We start from the raw sequence: 14,374 nt of genomic DNA, 5'->3' as shown, positions 1-14,374 counted from the left end.
CCCATCATACATTGTGACTGGTACAGTGTGAAAATCCACTATACAATGTGACTGGTACCGTGTGTAAATCCCATCATACAGTCTGACTGGTACAGTGTGAAAATCACAATACATAGTGTGACTGGTACAGTGTGAAAATCACAATACATAGTGTGACTGGTACTGTGTGTAAATCCCATCACACAGTGCAACAAGTACAGTGTGAAAATCCCATCATACAGTCTGACTAGTACAGTGTGAAAATCGCAATACGCAATGTGACTAGTACAGTTTGAAAATCACAATACACAGTGTGTCTGGTACCATGTGTAAATCCCATCATACAGTGTGACTGGTACAGTGTGTAAATCCCATCATACATTGTGACTGGTACAGTGTGAAAATCCACTACACAGTGTGACTGGTACCGTGTGTAAATCCCTTCATACAGTCTGACTGGTACAGTGTGAAAATCACAATACCAAATGTGACTGGTACTGTGTGTAAATCCTATGACACAGTGTGACAAGTACAGTGTGAAAATCCCATCATACAGTCTGACTAGTACAGTGTGAAAATCGCAATACGCAATGTGACTAGTACAGTTTGAAAATCACAATACACAGTGTGACTGGTACCGTGTGTAAATCCCATCGTACAGTGTGACTGGTACAGTGTGAAAATCCCATCATACAATGTGACTGGTACAGTGTGAAAATCACAATACACAGTGTGACTGGTACCATGTGTAAATCCCATCGTACAGTGTGACTGGTACAGTGTGAAAATCCCATCATACAATGTGACTGGTACAGTGTGAAAATCACAATACACAGTGTGACTGGTACCATGTGTAAATCCCATCGTACAGTGTGACTGGTACAGTGTGAAAATCCCATCATACAATGTGACTGATACAGTGTGAAAATCACAATACACAGTGTGACTGGTACCATGTGTAAATCCCATCGTACAGTGTGACTGGTACAGTGTGAAAATCCCATCATACAATGTGACTGGTACAGTGTGAAAATCACAATACACAGTGTGACTGGTACAGTGTGAAAATCCCATCACACAGTGTGACAGGTACAGTGTGAAAATCCAATACGAAATATAATTGGGGTGTGTGGCAATCTTCCACATGTGCTATGTTTAGTGAATTCACTAACCAGAGAGCAGCGGAGACTGGGTCATTGAATACATTCAAGGCTGAGTTAGATAGATTTTTCATTTACAAAGGAGTCAAGAGTTATTGGGGGGGGGGGGGTGGAGGCGGGAGCAGACAGGAAAGTGGAGTTAAGTCCACAATCAGATCAGCCATCATCTTATTGAATGGCGGCGCAGGCTCCAGGGGCCACCTACTCCTGCTCCTATTTCTTATGTTCTTACATTACATTTGACAGAACTTAAAAAGCCCATTAGGTAAGAATGATATTGTTTTAATGGACTATTTTGTACACAAGGAATAGTTCTCATTTCTGATTGGACACCTCAGGCAGGTGCATCCACTCCAAATCATGATGAAATGAGGTTATTTAGCAGAACACACTAAATCAGACAGATAGCAATGAGGGAGTTATTACTGGGATCACAGCATCTCCAGCCCAGGGGTTGAGCGAATGATTAGTCTACTAACCAGGGGTTGCTGCCTCAGGACTGATTACTGAGATCAACAAATGGCTAAAGATTAATTACTGAGGGCATGTTACAGGATGAGCAAATTGCAGGTTGCTTGAGGCTGTATGGGCGAGGCAGTTACTCAGAGTAAGTTGCTGTAGGCTGGTTACTGAGGGTCAGTTACTGGGACAATTTACAGCAGTTGGTCATTGGTCACTGGTTACTAAGGCACTGGTCATGGCTTAGGTGATTTGCAGTTAGAGTATGGGGATGTAGTTGTCGATACGAGTGCGATGCCTCTGGGCTATACATTCTGCGATCCAGACGATATTCCGACATTCCTGCTCCTTCAGCTTCATGTAAGCGTGAAACACCCCAAAGTGAAACTGGTTATCAAACGCCAGCACATTGAGTTTCACCTGGGAAGGAAGAGAGTGAGATTTACAGTTGGATAAAGAAGGGTGAGGCCATGTAGTGTGTGAGCACCCTGGACTGAGGTGGGTGAGCCACTTATTTTGGGAACAAGTTACTTTTGCTGAAAGCCCCCTGTCCTTTTCCTGGTCCGTTAGAATTGAGCACTGTCAATGTCTTCGTATCCTTTGGCAATGGTCCCTGTTACCTCACTCCTGCCTGATTTGGGCGGGAAACATTTCAATGTATTGTAACTAACATAGGACTGTCCATCCCCGGTGTTTCTACCCAGGCTGCAGTTCAGGATGTTTCCCCAGTGTTTCTCACACAAAGCACCAAACCAAAAGAATCGGCCATGGTTTGGGATGCTTCAGGTTTTTATAGCTTGCAGCAGCTCCATCCTTTACTCTGGAGCGTGTCTTGATCACCAGGCCAAGTCTGACCCAGCTCCTGGCCAATGTATTTAATCCACAAATACAGCCTCAACTCAAACTCTGCAGAAACAAAATGCACCCCACCTGATACACATTGTGGTGAGGGGGTTGGAGGAGGGTGGAATTGGTAAGGGTGGAGGTGGGTGGGGGGGATTGAAGGAAGAAGGAAGGTGTAGGGGTGAAGGGTGAAAGGGGGAGAGGGGATTGAGGTGAATGAGGGTGGGGTATAGGTGATGAAAAGGGATGAGGGGGTGAGAGGGGATGGGAGGACTGAGGGACCATTTTGGGGCCTTTACCTCATATTCAAAGAACTTGTCCTCCAGCGTCTTCTCATCTGAATTCTTCTCTGCACCTTCAAACAAGAATTTATATTCCTGACAGAAGGGAATAAGAGGCAGGTCAGAAATAAACATAATCCTGGGAAAGGGTCCCACAGCCTGGAATTCAGACCAACCCACCCCACCCCCACCAATAGGAGCAGGCTGGATGTTGGCGGGGAGGGGGGGGCAGCGGAGTAGTGCAAAATCAGATGGGATGGGATGGGAGGGGTGCCTTGCCTGTTGCCTACCCATCCCTACTGGTATTTACCAGTGGCAGGGTAGGCGTCAAGCAGCTCACTTGCCCTTAGGCCAATTGAGGCCTTTAAATAGTTAATTACCGGCCACTGAAGGGCCTCCTCCCAACGCCAGTGGGAGCAGGTGCCATGTGACAAGGTCGCCAGGTAAATCCTGAGACAAAGATGCTCTCAGCTGCCCAAGTAGAGTCAGTCCCAGCCGCCCAGACGGAGACGGCCTCAGCTGCCCAGGTAGAGTCAGTCCCAGCCGCCCAGACGGAGACGGCCTCAGCTGTCTGGTCAGAGATTGTCTCAGCTGCCCGTACAGGAAATTGTGGGCTCTGGATTGGGCTCAGAATCTTCTCATTCACCCTAACACAGGTCAAGGTCCAGGACAGAATGGGAAAGTTTGACTGGCAGGGAACAGGAAGAGCACATTGAATGAACATTGATTGGAGTAACAACGAGAGCTTTGGTATCAGTTAGAGAACGTACCGCATAATATTCAGCAACTGCACGCACATGCTCAAAATCCTCAGCTTTGGACAAGAGAGTCAAACTATCTGGGTGAAGCCTGCCACAGCAAGGGTAAAGTGCAGCCCGATCCTCTCTGCTTAGCTCGGTGCCAAAGGAGTTCAGAGTGATGATAAACGCACGGCGGTCAGCTTCAAACTAGACAGGAACATACCAGCGAGTGAGATAAAACCCCAGAGTGAGGCTGTGCTCATGGAGGGATACCTCAGAATCAGACATACTGAAATGCATAGACAGCACAGCACAGAAACAGGCTATTCTCTCCAAATGGTCTATGGGAGTGTTTATGTTCCACATGAGCCTCTTCCCATCTTACTTTATCTAACCAAATCAATATATCCCTCATGTACTTATGTAGGATCCCCTTAAATGCATCTATTCTACCTATTGTATTTGGTAGTGTCTGTCTACATTCTTACTGTTCTCTAGGTAAAGAAGTTTCTTATGAGCTCCTTATTGAATTTATTAGCAACTATCTTATATTTGTTTGGGTTTGAAATGCAATTGGTTCTACATGTCCTATCTGGCTTTCTGTAGTCATGTGACCTCTACCATGTCGCAGCTCTCTGGAAGCTGCCATCTTGAGTTCAGTTCAATAAAGACTTGCAATGAGAAAGCACTGAGAAGCACTGCTGTCTTTAAACACGAGACAATATTCATGGTCCCTAGTTTTGGGTTTTGGGCTTCTCCCACAAGTGGAAATATCTTCTTTACTTCTCCCCTATTTTCATAATCTTAAAGACTTCTTTCAGGCTGCCCTTCACTATTCTTTTTTTCTGGAGAAAAGAGCCCTAGCGTGTTCAGTCTTCCCCAATAAGTATATCTTCTCGGTTCTGGTGATATCCTTGTGAATCTTGCACTTCTCCAAATCTCTATGGGCAGAATTTTCAGTTTGGCAGGCGGTGGGTCCAGGATCGGCTGGGAAATGGGTCGCTGCCCCCGACCGGCCCCCAGCTTTGATTTCACGTTGGCGGGCCAATTAATGCTCGCCCAGCATGAAACGCAGCTCCTCACTGGTTGGGAAGGGCGGGGCGGGGGAGGGGGTCTGTCAGCTGCTGAGTCCAACAGTGACCCGGCGGCTGGTTTAATAATAACAGCCCCTTGAAGGCTGCCATGGAAGAACATCTCTTCTGTCTCTCGTTACCTAATGTGATGGAGTCGAGTGTGGCTCGGGCCAGTAGGTGGAAGGGCAGGTCGGGTGGGCACTCGGCCGCCTGCTTTTTGGATGGGTGCCTCGTGATCCTCCTGGAGGAGGTGGCCACCAGGAAGGACACCATTGTCCCCAGAGATGGGAAGAGGAGGCCACCGCATCTGACAAAGTGGGCATGGGAGGAGGTTAGCAGCCATGACGTGATGCAATGCACATGGGTACAGTTCCTGAAGAGGTTCAATGACCTGCTGCGCTCAGGAAGGGTAAGTACAGTGTTGGCATGGATCAGTGTGCATAAGTGTTAAGATCTGGCCGTTCCCCCCTGGACCTCGGGTGCTAGAGTCTGAGTGCCAACTGTCAATGATGCCAGAGCTGGCCAAGGGGGTGAGCCCTGGCTGCTTGGACTGAGTGCCTTGTGGCTCAAGGGCTGCAACTCGGATGTGCCCTGTGAGGTGTTCCTCAGCTGGGGTTGGCCAGGCTGCAATGGCGCTGCAGGTAGAGAGTGGACTAATCAATGCTCCTCTGTCCTTTCAGGAGAAGACAAGCCATAACCCATCAGAGAGGTCACATACAGGCGGAGGCCTGCTCAACCTGCTGCTGCTCACCAGATTCAAGCAGGATGCCCTAGAGCTAGAGAGCTGGCACGCTCCACGTGCAACTGGGTGTGGAGAGGTGGGGGTGCCAGATGAAGGTGAGAACGCAGTACACAGAGGTGAAAGTTTTGTACTGTGCAACCATTCTAGTGTAGCCTCTTTGTTGATGGGAGCCTCAAACCAGCAGTCCTCACTGATCATTGAAAGATGATGGCACCATGATGCAGATCTCCATTGTCTCACTAGGGTGCCTGGCATGCACAGTGACAGTGTGATGGCTTTAACTAATGACATGTCCTTGTTCTCCCTTAGATTCGCCAGCGCGCACTCACTCTCTGGACACCGAAGGGCCACCCTGATGCAGGAGGACCACCGGGCTTTATTTGCACCTGTTTCACACCCACTCGCTGAACCAGGCAGCAGCGCAGATACCAGCACCTTGGTGGGCATTAGATCGGCGGCTAGAATGTCAGTGCACATTGATGAGGGCACTTTACACTCGCTTGAGGTGCAGTTGGAGGCAGAGTGTGCCCAGGGCGCCAGCAGTCGGAGGACTGCTGGGGACCAGGACTATGCTGAGTTGAAGGCAGATGTTGAGCCTCTGGAGTTGTCCATTAGGCAGCAGATGCTGGATGTCCAGCAAGATGTGCAGGAGGATTTGGCGGAGGTCCATGAGGAGCATGTGCACTGTATTGACCCTCATGGCCGAGCGCACTGCCTCCTCCATTGAGACAGTGGCGACTCTCATGTCAGTAGTCACCTGAAAAGAGTTGCTTGATGCAACTGTGGACAGCTGATTGGGAGACTCCACACAGATCCCCAACTGACCCCTGGAAAGAGCTGGAGGCAAAGAAGTTGAGAACCACCGTGACCTTCAAAGCCACTGGCATGGAGTGTCCACCCACACGGTCGGAACTGATCTCAGGCCCAATCACCTGACAAATGGAGGTCACTGTCTCCCTTGAGAGGCGGAGCCTTCTTTGGCATTGCACCTCAGACATATTGAGGTAGCTGCATCGCTGCCTGTAAACCCTGGCAGGAGGTTAGTGACGTCTCCTGTGGCCCCTTCCACCTTGGACTGCCAGCTGGCCCTGCGCGCCTTGTGCCTGAGCCACTCCTCCCATTGCTCTCTCCCCTCAAAGCTGCATTGGGGCACCTGGCCTCCTCTCCCTTCTGTCCCTCTCTTCCTCCACAGAGGAGGTGCCACCAGCAGAGACCACAATCCCCATTCCCAGGGTAAGGGAAGGCTGTTTGACACCTGGAAGGGTCCACACGGTCTGAATCTTCTGGGGGCCTTGGCGACGCCAATAAGTCCTGAACTGAAGCCTGGAAATGCTAACAATGAAGCCCTGAACAGAGATGAAGCTGTCAAGTGCCAATAAGCAACCAGCAGCAAACTATCTCCTAAACTCCTCACTACTCGCACTGGCAATGCTGTGGACCCTTTTTATCCCGCCCTTGGATGAGGTTTAGCAAATTGTCGGCTGCCCGCCTGCCCATTTTGCCTGTGCGACAAGCACAAAGTCACACAGGCAATGTAAAATCTAGCTTAATTGCCTTTTTAATGGCCTTAACCAGCCTGGTAATTGATGGCGGGCGCGGCTCCGATTCCTGCGCACACCAGCTGACCGAAATATCATGCAGAGTGCGCGATGATGTCAGGACCCTCGCCCAACATCATCACGTGTTATTTTACACTCGAGCGGGTCGGGCGCGTGCCCACCCACTCAGCGAAAAATTCTGCCCTATATCCTTTTTACGATATCAAGACCAGGACAGGGCACAATACTACAAGTGTGTTCCAACCAAGGTTTGATACAGCTTTAGCATAACCTCTCTGCTTTTCAGTTCTATCCTTCCAGAAATGAACCCCAGTACTTTATTTAATTTTTATGGCCTTATTAACATGTGGCACTATTTTTAGTGCTCTCAGATCCCTCAGTTTCTCTACCCCATTTAGACACTTTTTTTTCATCAGTATGTGGCCTCCTTAATCTTCCCACAAAATGCACCCCCTCACATTAGTCTATATTGAAATTCATTTGCCAAAAACATGCCCATTTTGCAAGTTTAGTAATGTCTTCCTCTAGTTTGTTGCATTCTCCTTTTGTATTAACAACAATGTAACTTCGTGTCATCTGAAAATTTTGAAATTATACTTCTGATTTGCAAGACAAAATTATTTACTTAAATGGTGAACAACAGTGGTATCAGCACTGGTCCCTGTGAAACACCACTCCCCACCTTTTACCCCTACTTTCTGTTTTCTGTTTAGTAGCTATTCTGCTACCTGTCCCTGGCTTTGTATGCTCTGACCTTACTCATGGGTCTACTACCTTATTAAAGGCTGGAACAGGAATCGAACCAATATTGTTGAGGTTATTCTGCATCACATCCTAGCCATCTAGCAAACTGAGCTAACCGGCCCCCAACTGGTCTGCGGCTCCCTGGAATAAAAACAGAAAATGCTGGAAATACTCGGTTATTGACCTGAAATATTAACTCTGCTTTTCTCTACAGGGGCTGCCTGACCTGCTGAGTATTTCTATCTTTTTCTATTTTGATTTCAGATTTCTAGCATCTACAATACTTTGCTTTTGTATAGTTCTCTGGGCTTGTTCTATCTCCCTTTTTAAATATAGGTATAATATTAGATGTCTGACAGTTCTTTGCTATTATTCCCTTTTCTAATGAATTGTTATATGTATGTAATGGTGCCTCTGCTCTCTGTTCTATAAGTTATTTTAATATGCATGGTTACAAGTGACAATCCTTCCAGACCAGGAGTCTTATCCTCTTTAAGTTCATCAATTATCATCCCCCCCCAAATCTAAAATGTCTTTATCTCTCTTTTTCTAATGTCATGCCTACTTTGTTAGGCTCCCTGTAAATACTGAGACAGACATTCATTATTTCTGCCATTTTGCTGAGAGTACCTGTGAGTTTAGCTTGTATATTCTTAGTGGCCCTATCCTTTGTTATTTAAAGTTATGGAGTCATAGCCGTAATTTCACAGAAGGAGGCCATTTGGCCCTTTAAGTCCCTGACAGCTTTCTGTAAGTCCGTAAGTCTGTAAAACGAGTCAGTCCCACTCATCTACTTCAGTCCTGCAGCCCTGCGAGGTTATTTGCCTCATGTGCTTTTCCAATTTCCTTTCAAAATCATTCTTCGTCTCTGCTTCCACCACCTTTGTAGGCAGCAAGTTCCAGATCATTACTACTCACTGTAAAAAAAGGTTTTCCTCACATCTCCACTGTATCTCTTGCCCAAAACCTTAAATCTTTGTCCCCTATTCCTTGTACCATCAGCCAATGGGAACATTTTTTCTTTGTCTACATTATCTAAACCTGTCATAATTTTATGTGTTGTTAGAATATTTTATTTTGTTTTTTACATTGTTGAGTAATTTAGTTTCGTAGTTCCTTTTTAAGTTACTTAATTCTCATCTTTTGACTTCTTTTGTAACCTCTTTATATTCCTATTTGTCATCCTCTCCCATGTTGTTCATATACTTAGTGTTTGATATTTTTCAATCTGACTCATCTTTTTACTCATCCATGAATCTTGTTTTTAAGTGGAATAGATGTCTGCTGCACTCTATTGATCACTGATTTAACTATTTCCCACTGCTGCTCTCACTCCTTCTCTGTATTTTTTTTCCAGTTGCTCTTCCCTATTTCAATTCTCAACCACTCAAAATTAGATTTCTTCCAATCTGTTAATTTGATATTTGTCTTGCTTACTCAGTCCTCATACAGAGACCCTAGAACCATATAGCACATGCTCTGAAACCCTTGGAATCAAGTGACAATGGTGGAAACCCCTATAAATGGTTGCACAGATCCCATCCTAACTGCTGGTCCCTGAACTCCCTTTGACTGGGCTCAAACCTGACCTTCATTGATCACTGATTGTTCATTGTTCAATGTCTATTTTAATGATTCCCTTTATTGTTCCAGAGTCCCAGAGCCAGATTGCGAGAGTTACACTTTACAGAGACATGCAGTCACAGTGGGGGAAGTGGTTAACTTGCTTACCTGCAGGATGGGACACATCACTTCTTCAGTCTGCCCACCCTGTTCTTTACAGAAGCTGTAAAATGATTCGAGATAAGCCTGAAACAGGAAAATTGACAACCCTGAGGCTAGTGAGCAAGAAATCATTTATCAATGGGTTCTGCTCAGATTGATGAAAGAAATAAAAATAATCTCACCAGGGTTTCAGGGGGGCTTATAGGTAAAATAACAGATACCTAGGAGTGAGTTACAGGCTGAAATTTAATCGAGGGGTTGGTGAGGTTTATCTGTAAAATAACAGTTATTCTCTGGATAAGGGGTTGGCCGTTTAGCACTGAGATGAAGAAAATTTTCTCCACTCAGAGGGCTGGGAAACCTTAGAATTCACCACCACAGAGAGCTGTGGTTGCTCAGTCAGCAGATAGATAGATTGATATCGAGGGATATGGGGAGAGTAGGGGTAACTGGAGGTGATGTAAAAGAATAGCCATCATCTTAATGAATGAAGAAGCAGGTTTGAGGAGCCATAGAGCAGACTTCTGCCCCTATTCCTTTTTGTTCTTATAACAGATGCCTGGGAGAAAATTATGCATTCTGATCAGATTTATTGTTCTTACCTTGTAGAGTTTATTTCGTAATATTTCAATATTGACTTCATCAAGGTCATTCTCCGAGATGCAATCTTGGAAGAAGGAAGCTGGGAAATGGAAATTACCAGGTGAGTGTTCAACATACTCACACAGTCTGACATGCTCTATGATCTAACACATGGCCTGTGTTGTAACTCAGCAAGTATGAGACAGTCAGACCCCTGCACTGACCAATACACAGTGAGATAGTCAGAGCCCTGCACAGTGAGACACTCAGATCCCACACTGACCAATACACAGTGAGTCTTCAGACCCCTACACTGACCAATACAAAGTGAGACACTCAGATGCCTGCACTGACCAGTACACAGTGAGACACAGACCCGTACACTGACCAGTACACAGTGATACATTCAGACCCTGTATTGATTGGTACACAGATACTAGGACCCCTGCATCAACCCGTACACAGATACTAAGGCCACTGCACTGACCAGTACACAGATACTAGGACCCCTGCATTGACCAGTACACCATGAAACATTCAGACCCCTGCACTGACCAATCCATAGTGCGACATTCAGAGCCCTGCACTGACTAGTACACAGATACTCGAACCCCTGCACAGACCAGTACACAGTGAGACACCAGACCCCTGCACAATGAGACACACAGACTTCTACACTGACCAATACACAGTGAGACACTCAGACCCCTGCACTGACCAATACACAGTGAGAATTCAGAACCCTGCACTGACCAATACACAGTGAGACACAGACCCATACACTAACCAGTACACAGTGAGACTTTCAGACCCTCGCACTGACCTGTACACAGTGGGACATTCAGCCCCTACACTGACAGTACACAGTGAAGACATTCAGACCCTGTACTGATTGGTACACAGATACTAGGACCCCTGCACTGACCCGTACACAGATACTAGGACCTCTTCACAGACCAGGACACAGCGAGACACTCAGACCTTTGCACTGACCAATACACAGTGAGGCACTCAGACCCCTTCACTAATTATTACACAGATACTCAGTCCCCTGCCCTGACCAGTACACAGTGAGATACCAGACCCCTGCACTGTGAGATGCTCAGATTCCTACACTGACCAATACACAGCGAGGCATTCAGATCCCTGCACTGACCAGTACACAGTGAGACATTCAGACCCCCGCACTGACCAGTACACAGTGAGACATTCAGATCCCTGCACTGACCAGTACACAGATACTCGATCCCCTGCATTGTCCAGTACACAGTAAGTCATTCAGAGAAGTTCACTGACCAGTACACAGGTACTCAGACCCCTGCACTGACCAATACACAGTGAGACAGTCAGACCCCTGCACTGACCAATAGACAGTGAGATATTCAGACCCCTGCACCGACCAGACCAGTACACAGTGAGACATTCAGACCCCTGCACTGACCAATACACAGTGAGACACTCAGACCCCTGCACTGACCAATACACAGTGAGAGACTCAGACCCCTGCATTGACCAATACACAGATACTCGGACCCCAGCACTGACAGTACACAGATACTCCTCACTGACCAGTACACTATGGTCCTACATCGTATTGCAGCTGCTCCAGACTATTGATCAGATGGTGCTGAACGCCATCTGGCCGGTACTGGGGGCCGTGAGTCCATCTCTTACCTAACGGTGTATCGACCAGGATGGCGTTGTAGAGTTCAGCGGGGGTCTGGGCAATGTGAACGGCCTCCATCTGTTCGAAGCTGCCCAAGGGATGGCACTTGGGAAGGAGCTCAGAGATAGGACGCTGGTGCAATGTGCCAGTAATCAGCAGGATAACGTTGTCAATCATGTAACTGTACCTTCAAAACAGAGCAAGCAATGGGCACAAGTTACACTGAACTGCACAGAACTGGAGCCATGGGAAAGTTCACATCAAAACTCAATGTCCAGGCTAATGTAACCCAGCAGTCATTCACTCTCTGTCACTCTCACACTTACTGTCGCTCACTCAGTATCACTCCCTCTATCACGCTGTCACCCTCTCAATGTCACACAGTGAGCAATGTGACTGAGTTACTAATGAAACACTGATTTCCTCAGACGTGCTTTCAACTGACTCTTCAAAATATTCATGTGACAATAAACTAAACGCAAAACCCCGATTACTAACGTGATATAATCCAGGAAGGTGGTGAGAGGCTGCAAGGAATGATTTCGCAGATAGACAAACTCCACCAGCAGTTTTTGTTTCAGTTTGTCGTCAATGATGGAGACGGTGAGAGGGCCAGTTTCGTTGGACAGAAAGCTGCCATAGTCTGTACTCTGAAGGTGCAGCTTCAGGTCTGCAGAAAGACAGCACGAGTCTCTGGTTAGATAAGGGTTTATTCTGCACGAAACAGTGCTCGATAAACACCACTTATTAAATGCAAGATTATTAACCCTTGCTGGGACTGAGGGCAAGAGGCGATTAATTCCCAGGATTAACCTCCACACTCTTTGAACCAATGGGGAGACTGACATCTCCAGCTCCACCATTTCCATTATCAAAATAGCTCATACCTCAGTGTCCACAGCAAATCGTCACCTTGACTCACTACCTCTAATATAACCAGGCACATTTGCTACATGTTTGCTGTCAGCTCACAGGCCAAAGAGGGAAATCACTGAGGATCCTACTTCCCGCCTTTGCTGGGCCCTCACACTGGAAGCTGCACCCAGCCAGACACTGAGCGAAGGCAGGAGCAGGCTCGGTTACCCTTCAACCTACATCCCCCTCCTCCCCATCTTCCCTCTCCTCCACATATCCCCCTCCACTTCACACCCCACTCCCCTTCCCTGGATTCCCCCGACAATCCACCCTACTCACCCTCCCCCTCCTCAACCTCCCCACCCCCAACCCTATTCTCTACCTATTCCATCCGCTCCTCAATCCCCCCACTCCTGTACCAGCACCCCCACCCCCTCTCCCCACCATAGCCACAGCAATTCCAACTGATACTCAGGGGCTGGGTCCACAGGGGAAAAATTGCACTTTGAGCACACCCCATTTGCCCTCTCGCGAGGATGTAAAAGACCTCACTGCACTGTATTAAAGAAGTGCAAGGGAGGTATCCCCGGTGTTCTAACCAATATTTATCTTCTAATCAACATCACAAAAATGGATTACCTGATCATTAGCACATTGCTGTTTGTGAGAGCTTGCTGCTCGCAAATTGGCTGTTGCATTTTCTACATTACAACAATGACAACACTTCAAAAAGTACCTAATATGCGCTATGGGGTGTCCTGTCTTCGCTATATAAATGCAAGTCTTTCCCTTCTTTTGGTCTCCCAGCAAGGGAACTGGAAAAACAAAGTTCAATAGGAACTCACCCTCCAGAGTCTGACACTGCACTAGATTGAGGAAATCCGCCTGTTTCAGTATCCCACCTTTAAACCCTCTGACCAGTCCCTCCAGGTAACCGCTGTCCACATTGAAATAAAACTCTGCGAAGCCCATCATTCAAGTAACAGTTTGCAGCTCTCACTATGATGAGTCTCTCCCTTTGTCCTCTGCTGCTCTCCTCATAATGAAGGTCAGGGCTGTTAAAGCTCTCGATGACATCAGCAGCAGGTCTGAGTGAAGCTGCTGGTTCTGGGTCATTCTGGCTATTTGTGTTTTGCACAATATTTCCTGGTCCTCGGGACCAAAAAACCCTCCTTATCCCTGGCCCGAACCCCATTTTCACCTCCCTCACATGTTGTTATAAAACAAAATCTACAGGAACGTGAAAGTGTCATGCTGCAGATTAAACAATAATCCTTAAAGAGACAGCAGTGTGCACATTAAGGGAATTGGAATCATTTCTGAATCGGTTCCCCAGTTCCTGTGATCCATTAGCCTTCGTCCTTCCTACTAACTATAGCATTGCCTGAGCTGGCTCCGGCAAGCCTTCAGTATGTTATTATAAACGCAGCCCTCGATGGGTGTACAGAGCCCTAAACCAGGTAGATGTGTGAACAAATTGCTGACAGGTATATGCAGACTCCGCAGGTACAGGTGTGTGCAGGCTCCTGACCTAGGAACAGGTGTGTGCAGGTTCCTGACCCAGGTACTGGTGTGTGCAGACTCCTGGCCCAAGTACAGGTGTGTGCAGACTCCTGACCCAGGTACAGGTGTGTGCAGACTCCTGGCCCAAGTACAGGTGTGTGCAGACTCCTGACCCAGGTACAGGTGTGTGCAGGTTCCTGACCCTGGTACAGATGTATGCATTTTCCTGACCCTGGTACAGATGTGTGCAGGTTCTTGTCCCTGTTACAGATGTGTGCAGGTTCCTGCACAAAGATATGCAGATCCCTGACCGAGGTACAGGTGTGTGCAGTATCCTGACCCAGTTATAAGGTTTGTGCTGGTTCCTTCCAGTCACTATCTGGTTCCCCTCAACCCACACTGACCCTGAAGGTGAACCAAACCAGTTTCCACCTGAGGAAGTTGCTTACTGTTTGGCATTTTT

The 14,374-nt window shown here is 47.2% G+C and overlaps 1 protein-coding gene across 1 annotated transcript; it reads right to left on the bottom strand.

Moving 5' to 3' along the window:
* Positions 1-1,732: 1,732 nt before the first annotated feature.
* Positions 1,733-13,417, bottom strand: LOC144676411 (V-type proton ATPase subunit d 2-like). The gene is made up of 8 exons (XM_078536832.1): positions 13,254-13,417; positions 12,052-12,223; positions 11,562-11,740; positions 9,908-9,987; positions 9,312-9,389; positions 3,493-3,669; positions 2,741-2,818; positions 1,733-2,018 (listed from the first exon to the last, which is right to left on the bottom strand). The coding sequence occupies exons 1-8, from the start codon at positions 13,381-13,383 to the stop codon at positions 1,857-1,859; spliced, it is 1,056 nt and encodes a 351-aa protein (XP_078392958.1). The 5' UTR covers positions 13,384-13,417; the 3' UTR covers positions 1,733-1,856.
* Positions 13,418-14,374: the final 957 nt, after the last annotated feature.

Source organism: Cetorhinus maximus, unplaced genomic scaffold (genome assembly GCF_964194155.1).
Source record: "Cetorhinus maximus unplaced genomic scaffold, sCetMax3.hap1.1 HAP1_SCAFFOLD_1576, whole genome shotgun sequence".
NCBI classification, from domain to species: Eukaryota; Metazoa; Chordata; class Chondrichthyes; order Lamniformes; family Cetorhinidae; genus Cetorhinus; species Cetorhinus maximus.
The sequence above is the reverse complement of the archived record's forward strand: the minus strand, read 5'-3'. Positions and strand labels throughout refer to the sequence as shown.